The sequence below is a fragment of the Micropterus salmoides genome, unplaced genomic scaffold (assembly GCF_014851395.1).
Source record: "Micropterus salmoides isolate LMB-PRFRI ecotype aquatic unplaced genomic scaffold, ASM1485139v1 Ms_hic_scaffold_15, whole genome shotgun sequence".
Lineage (NCBI taxonomy): Eukaryota > Metazoa > Chordata > Actinopteri > Centrarchiformes > Centrarchidae > Micropterus > Micropterus salmoides.
This window is the reverse complement of record NW_024040596.1, coordinates 1209552-1218087: the sequence shown is the minus strand read 5'-3', so window position 1 is coordinate 1218087 and position 8536 is coordinate 1209552. Positions and strand designations below refer to the sequence as shown.

Sequence of the window (8536 nt, the reverse complement as noted above, 5' to 3'; positions counted from 1 at the left end):
AGCTTTAAACAATGAGGTAAATGATCGTGATGATTTCTCTTGAAATTGGGTTGTTCAGATGAAAGTATTGTTATTCATCACGTAGGAACGATCATCAGTCGCCCATCCTGAGATCCGCTGGTCTCTTCACAATAAAGAACTCTGAATGTTTCTTTTCTTGACTATTAAACAATTAAATTAACACGTGCGTTCAAAATATCCACAATATATTTGTAAATGATGTAATTAATTTGTTTGTTTTTGTTTATTGGCTGTGGGTCAGATGAAGTCTGATGTTTGTTTAAGTGTTCTGGTTTCCACACTGGATTTTCTACCTGCTGTTCTTCATGTAGCTAACAGCCGACTCTGTGATCTGTAGTCCCATTTAGAGCGCCGGTAATCTGGATTTGGTGTGACACATTCATCTATAACCGATCAGAGTCCTGATGCAGAATCCAGGAGGAGCAGTAAACAACGTCAAATGTCCTCTCATTTTATAAATCAAAATATCAACGAGTAACTAAAAACATCCCTCTGACACGTTTCTTTTGTAACTCTCAGTCTCAAACAGTCAAGTGTTCAGGCAACCAAAATCTATATTTCCATCTCAGGATGTTTGAAACGGCAAGAAACAGACCGACGTGCAAAACAAGATGAACCACCATATTCAGAATAACAAATTCAGCCTTAGGTAACGAACACAACACAAGTAATTCATTAATATCACATGTTTATGTGTATAGTTTTATTTTTCATCTTACTCATGAACATTAATAATTTCAGACACACTTTATTAAATGTATTTCATAACAAATCTCCACATACAGAAATATTAATTTTCAGTTTTAATCTGCAGCAGCTGACCTGCAGGACAAAAGCTTTTCTTTGGTTTTACAGAAAGACGCTGCATCACATGACGATCAGATTCAAGAGTAATCTGATTGGATTGGATCAAATCTGGAAAAATGGGTTGTTCAAAAGAAAAAAAGGATTCTGAAATGTGATCAGATCACCTGATCCAGTCCTGGCTGCGATCTGGATCAAACCTTTTTAGTAGGATTGGGATCCTTTGATCCAAAAACATCAGGATTATTTCAGTAACAAAATGTCAGAAAACTTTTCCAAACAATATAACATTTTATTTTGTAGGAGTCTATATACAGATTTATTTATATTTTGCACCTGATTTGTTTTAATTTACAGTGATAAAGTCGACGTGACCTTCAAGCCTTTCAGTACAGTAAAAATAAATAATAATGTATTTAATTTCAACCAACCAATTTATTTTACTCTGTTTCCATTTGAAAGCTGTGTAAAATAATTCAGTCGGTTTTAAATAAACCTTTGTAAGGACGAGCATCTTGCTGTGCGAAGAGTTTTCAAGTTCAGCTTCGACAAGCCGTCCTGACAGAGCTGAGCTCTGATTGGCTGGAACGTCATGTGGCACCTGTCGTAGCTTATTAGCTGCGTGTCAGAGCAGAATCTGTCACAGAGGCGTTACTGCGTCTTCTTTGTCCTTCCTTCTCATTTCAAAAACATTTTCTCTCATTGAAAAGGTTTTCTATGACCACTCGAGGGCGCCGTCCCCTTCAGCAGGGCTTAACACGAGCTGATCTTTTTAAATAAGCACATCTAAATGAGCCCTGAGGAGCACGCAGCTGGAACAAAACGCCAGCAGGATCTTCTTCCACCGGCTGAAGCTGTGAAGCACCTCAGAATGTGAAGGTGCGTCCACACAGCGCACAGCGAGGGCGATTACACACAACCTCAATGCAAAGACGCCAACAGACGCGAATTCCTGCCGGGCCGTGAGTTGAAAACATATTTTATATAAAGAAATACTCTGCTGAGTGACGGCGAGCAGTCCGGCCGGATTCTGCTCTATACGGAGGCGTTTACCAGCCGGAGGAGCTCAGAGTAACTGCTTTTATTTAATTGAAATTATTCATTGTGATTTTTGTGGATTCACTCGTGCTTCTCAACCTGTCACCGAGTTGCTCTGTGATCGCTTCTCCTGAATATCGTTGTACTTAACTGTAAAATAAGTTAGCATAGCCCTGATCGATCTGAACTCCATTCAGAAAACAAGCATTTTAACGGTTGTTTGCTCGTCATCCTGCTGACAGAGTTGACAAAGCAGGACTCAATATTATTAAGAAATCGGCATCATTTGATCTGTTTACTGCAACTAAATCACAGCAAAATGTTTATTTGTAATAAACTCAGGAGGAGGTAAACAAGAAGTTGTTTTGATTGGATTGAGGCCCCGGATGGAGGCGAGGAACTCTGTAAAGTCGAACTTTCTGCTTTCTAAAGAGGCAGCTCCTCAGAGGCTCTGCAGCTGCAGCACGGAGTTTCCTTCAGTAGGTCCTGAGTCTGAAGACCTTGCTGAGCCTGGAGGTGGCGCTGGAGTAGACCAGGAAGGAGCCTTCGTCGGTGCTGAAGTGCTCCCAGTCTCTGCAGCCGAACGTCGGCAGACTGTGAACCGGAACGAAGCCCTCGTAACCCTGCCACCTGAAAACACAAGACACGCAGAGGTAAAGACCTGCAAACGCACAAAGTCTGACCCCTGACCTCCAGGAGGTACGAACCTGTACACCACGCTGTTCAGAGAGTACGAGCTGCCGTCATGAGAGTTGGCCACAACCAAGAACTTCTCCTCTCCGATGGTGAAGAACTCCCAGTCCACAGCGCTGCACACAACAACAACATATTAATACAGCACAGTGGAGGGAAGCCCTGACGGAGAAAACATTGGCTGGTTTTTCCTTCCTCCTCCGGCTGCTCTGCCTCCAGAGTTTGTTTGTTAGCAGTTACTTTAGCCGCTAACTACTGCTAACAGCAGCTGCTGCTAGCTACTCAGTTAGCCGTGCAGCTAGCCGTCCTGTTGCTGATTCAGCACGGACTGGAAGCTCGGCGCTCCGGGGGGGTGTTGGTGTTTCCACCTCTAACATCAGCACTAAGCTCTGGACCGCTGGTTCAGAGCCAGCTGGTAACAGCAGCTACTCTGTTAGCAGCAGCTAGCGGTTAATGTAGCGTTAGCAACAAGTGAAGCTATAAAGTGTAGGGAATGAACCAGACTTGTTGATCTGCTGATCATAGAAACATAATGCTGCCAAACTCCCCTGGAACTGCTGGAAACATCTGGATTTTAGGGCCTGGACTGGAAATGTAAAGTACATGAACATGAGCTGTTTAACAGAGCTAACTGCAGGAGACACCACCTACTGAATCCTGAACCCGGGTTTTTATGCTCAACAAAAACCAGGATATTATTAGAAAACAGTCTGATGCGTCTCCAGTGCGGCGGTCAGACAGGTGAGCTGGATATGAATCCGCAGGTCGGTCACCTGTGTGTGAGGATGTCCTGGAAGCGGATGAAGGTCCGTGTGAGCGTGTTGAGTTCGTACACGGTGGAGTTGATGCTGTAGAGACTCGGACCGCGGCCCAAAACCTTCTGACTGTTGGCGACGGCCAGAAAGAACCTGCCGTCGATCTCAAACGTCTCCCAGTCTGTCGCTCCCACCGTCTGCAGAGAGAGCAGCAGACTCAGAGAACTCAGACTCAGAAGGGTAACTTTTTAAAAACACTGATGAAATATCTCAACAACTGCTGCTCAGATGTCCATTAAATGTTCTGCTCATGTTCAGGAGAGAGAACCTGATTTACTGAGCTCCACGCAGAAAGCGTGATCACCTCTTTTCTTAAAACCTGTTCTGGGAACAGTTAAAAGGTCTCGGAGGCCTGAAGACCTCAGGGAGACCAGAAGTGCGCGCATGCAATAGATCCTGGATGTATGAGCGAGCTTGACCCTGCAAGGCTCTAAGTAATGATTCAAATTTTAAAATGCACTTTGAAGCCCATCAGTACACACAGACACTTTGCTAGGAGAGCTAACGTAGCGTGGAGCGCAAACAAGTTCTACGGCTACTTGCAATATTTGCAAAGCCAATAGGAGTGTTTGAAATGACTGCGGCTGACTTTCACCGACGACGTCGTAGTCTAACGTGAGCTGCAGGGGCGGGGAATACAAACGGCGCCGTCAAGTCGGACACATTCGCGGCATTTTTCAGTCACTGATCTCAGACCAGGCAATAGCGTGGATCCAAGCCGCCTTGCTCCCACGAGGTTTGAATGTCACGTGACGTTTTGCAGCGGCGGCGAAAGTCGGACACAATTTGTAACCAGCATGCCGTATGTTAAGTCAAACGCACCTCATATTTTGAGGGGCGGCGGTAGCAAGTTAAAACACGACCAACTTAATCAAGCATTTTAGCATTTTTATTATTATTATTATTATTATTATTTGGAGTCAAAACGGGATCCAGGTCGAGTTGTTTTAAATATTACATATGGTTTGTTTTCAAATTCCCAGAGCCTTTAATCAGAAACGATCAATGTGTTCACCGGTATCATCCTGGGCTCCTCCCCTTTCTATCCTGGGCTCCTCCCCTTTCTATCCTGGGCTCCTCCGCTTTAAACACTTTCCAGTAAATCTCCTGTATTTACTACCTTTCTAAAAAAGGGTAAAGCAGTACGTTGAACATCGGCTGTAGCCTAACAGTGACTGTAAGTCTACGGCAAAGAAGTGGAAGAAGAATAACTGAAGCATGAGGACTCCAGGCTGGTGCTGCAGGGCTCTCCAGAGTCTTTCACTCGCACATGCCCCTAAAAATAGGTACATGCGAACCGGAATAATGATTTACGAGCAAAGTGTGTGAGTAAACACTACAACCTACAGTCAGTAAATGTTGTGCATGAATAGTTATGATTGTTAATAAATTAGAGACCAACGGAGAGAATTTGTCTTACATAAGGATTTAACAAATGAAGAGGACACCAGCAGGTTTGATTCCGCCTGAGATCTAAATCAGATCCGTCACTCGCAGCGTAAACAGCAGGTGAACGTGTTCTCCGCCGGCTGTGACTCTTTCTGTCAGAAGATAAATTAAAGGTGTTTTTGTGGTTTTTAAAATCCAATAAAAGCCTTCAGAGGGATGATCCGTCGTGACGGACGGACGAGTCCAAACAGTCTGCTGCTGGAAACCCCCTCACACACACATTAATTACACTCCTCTGCTTTCCTGTGCTTTAACGGGAGTTTGCTTTTTAATCATCATGAACTAACTGAGCAGAAGAAACGTGAAAGTGATTTTACTGCCTTCATGTGAACGTCTGTCATCACATGACTGTTTCATCACTGACCTGCGGGACGTCCTGCCGTCAGGTGTGTTTCAGCAGCGAGCGATGTTCAGTGACTTCACTTCATCAGAGCGTTACAGCTGCACAGGAAGATTACTGTGATCACCTGAGAGCTCCGCTTAAAAGTTCGGGAAACGATATGATGTTATTTTTCTGCTAAAGTGGGTCTGGAGTCCAAGAAAAGTCCAAGTCCTCAAACCCTTTCAAGACGAGTCGAGACCTGGTCCAGACTGGTTCAGGTTTAGACGCTGCAGGGTAAAAACCTTACTAACAGATATCACCATGAAACTTTCCTAGCTGACTAGCTGACTACTCACATTAAGACAAAAATGTTTGTATTACAGGTTTTCTGAAATTCTATGTTTAAATATGCAAATGAGGCAGCATCCAATGAAACATGTGCTAATTTACATCTTTAATTTACATCATTTGAACTGAAATCTGAACTCTGGTTTAAGTCAGGTTCACAATTATTGTTTTATTTTGCTCACACGTTAGACTTAAATGTTTTTACAGGGGGGGATTTTGGATATCTCTTTTTATTACTCCATAAATCAGAAAATAGTGTCATTAAAAGGCATAAATAAAATCTATTTTCTCCATGTTTTTGGGAATAACATGTTCTATAATTCAGCATATTCAGAATATAGTCAGGAAGTGGAGATTTCAGGCTGAGAGGAGAAACAGCCTTTAAACATATCTATTGTTAAATTCTGACGGGTTTCTTGCATACAAACACTGCTGGATGTGCAGCCAGGGGGCCAAAGCGCTTCGGTAGCCGCTCACAAGACTGAAGTTTACCGCTGGAATCAACGTAGATTACGCATCGTTTGTAAATTCTTGTTGACTTAATAATAAACTGCCATTTCAGAGATGGATCTGTTTGTTTGTGTTTCATTTTGAATATTAATATAACATGCGCGACCGTGCTGCAGGTCAGCGACACCGGACGTAACAAGTCAGCTGCTAGCCAAGAAGCTAAAGGAAGAACGAGGGAGAGAGGCGTTCTTTCCACAGCTGGAAGTCATCAGACCGAACTTGGTGTGTCACACAGGTGCAGAGAACACGGCCCTCCGTAAACGCTGAGACCAGCAGAAAGCTTTCAACCGCAAACAATTTTGTATTGAAGCATCTGCTAAGAAACGTGAAACTTAGCCTGTAGAAAGAAACTCCAGCAGGTAACGTTACCGCCAGTGAAGCGCCCACTCTGCAGGACAGAGTGGCGTTAATCAACGTTTTGTGTTTTGTAAAAGCACTGAAACACACGTGCAAAACAGTAACGTTAGTTCAAAAGTCGAGTGATTTTTTTAATCTCAGACAAAGGCGTTAAAACAACAACAATAGAGAACATCTAAAACACATTAAACTGATAACTGAGTAACTGCATGTCCAAATCACGCTGTCAGAAATCGACGCTTAGCTTAAATCCGGCTCTGAGAGAGAGCTTCCCAACGGTACCGGCGATGACAGCAGGAGGACATGTAGCGTTAGAAAGCCACCTTTTAGGAGAAATCTACAGACGCTCAGAGACAAACTGCAGGGAAATAAACTACTAAATGTTGATTTTAGATGTTTTCTTCCCTCTAGTCTGAAATAAAACATGTCGAGGAAGCAAAGTAGCCCAAAAAACATGGACAGGACTCATGTTATCAAGTTTTTATCCCAACTCTTCAGGCCTGTAACGATCTGAGACGGGTTTGATAACTTAACACAGCTGGAGGTTTGTTTACATCCTGTGAGATCAGCTGTTAACTCTAACTGAATGTGTAGCTGAAGGAACGAGCAGCTTCACTCAGGTAACAGCTGCGTTTCCCTGCAGCTGTGAGGCAGCAGGTTACTTTCATCTGGCTGACTTGTGGTTAGCTGTCGTCACGTCGTGTCCGATCCACTGTGATTACTGTCATAATCCTCTTCATCATGTCTGTCTGCTGTCATCCAGCTGGGAGCGTCTGATGGGGCTCGCCTGTACAGGTAGAGACTCACCTGTACAGATATAGACTCACCTGTACAGATATAGACTCACCTGTGCAGGTAGAGACTCACCTGTACAGGTAGAGACTCACCTGTGCAGGTAGAGACTCACCTGTACAGATATAGACTCACCTGTGCAGGTAGAGACTCACCTGTGCAGGTAGAGACTCACCTGTACAGATAGAGACTCACCTGTGCAGGTAGAGACTCACCTGTACAGATAGAGACTCACCTGTACAGGTAGAGACTCACCTGTACAGATATAGACTCACCTGTACAGGTAGAGACTCACCTGTACAGATAGAGACTCACCTGTACAGATATAGACTCACCTGTGCAGGTAGAGACTCACCTGTGCAGGTAGAGACTCACCTGTACAGATATAGACTCACCTGTGCAGGTAGAGACTCACCTGTACAGATATAGACTCACCTGTGCAGATATAGACTCATATGTAAAGAAACAGAGTCATATGTCATAAATACGATAAACCACATCTCATGAGGAGATCTGTATTAGATCTGAAACTTTGGTGCAGCCTGTTCATCTCCAGGTATCAGAAACAGCCACTGAAGGGGGTCGATCCTGGAGCCAGATCCTGAACCCGGACCCTGCCTCAGTAAACACTTTATCATCACATAAAGCCAACAGACACTGACCGGGATGTTTTGAAAGACCCGGAAGCAGCCGTCCAGCCAGACGTAGACGGTGGAGCTGATGGCGGTGGTCTGTCCGTCGAAGGTGTTGGCGACCACCAGGAAGTGGTACGGCCCGACGGAGAAGAACTCCCAGTCATACGCTCCGGACGTGGACAGAGTCTGGTTCACCTCAAATAGCTGAAGGGACGAGAGAGACGACAGAGAGGATAAGATGGGAGAGGGGAACTGGGAAGGAAAGAGACAGAATAGGATGAGACAGGATGTGGATTAGGGAATGTGATGGGAGAGGACAGGAGAGGACGGGAAGGTGAGGATACAACTCCACAAAATAGTACAGAATGGGCAAGGAAAGGAAAGAAGGACAACAGGACATTAATCACAACATCATGTCAGACAGACTGAGGCACTGGGTGGGGATCTCTGGTACTGCCCTAGAATGGTTTTCATCCTACCTGTCAAATAGGAAGTTTTGCGTGTCTGTAAACAACTATGTCTCCTCATTCTGTCCAGTTAAATATGGTGTGCCTCAGGGGTCGGTCTTAGGACCCATTTTGTTTTCCTTGTATCTGCTTCCCCCTGGACATATTATCCATAAACATGGAATTTCTTTTCATATTTATGCTGATGACACACAAATATACTTGCCCGTCAGATCCACAGACCCTGGAATGCTGAGTTCACTTAACAACTGCCTTTGTGAAGTTAAAAAACGGATGTCAAATAAT

General features: G+C 44.2%; 1 protein-coding gene across 1 annotated transcript in view; it reads right to left on the bottom strand.

Annotated features, from left to right (window-relative positions):
• Positions 1-692: 692 nt before the first annotated feature.
• LOC119903752 (thrombospondin-type laminin G domain and EAR repeat-containing protein-like) overlaps positions 693-8536 on the bottom strand; it is a 42270-nt gene continuing 34426 nt past the window's right edge. The window contains exons 14-17 of the mRNA XM_038719982.1: positions 7812-7988; positions 3330-3508; positions 2571-2672; positions 693-2493 (exon numbers count right to left, since the gene is read on the bottom strand). Coding sequence (XP_038575910.1) covers positions 2340-2493; positions 2571-2672; positions 3330-3508; positions 7812-7988 — 612 coding nt within the window. The 3' untranslated portion in view covers positions 693-2339. The remainder of the gene's footprint in view (positions 2494-2570; positions 2673-3329; positions 3509-7811; positions 7989-8536) is intronic.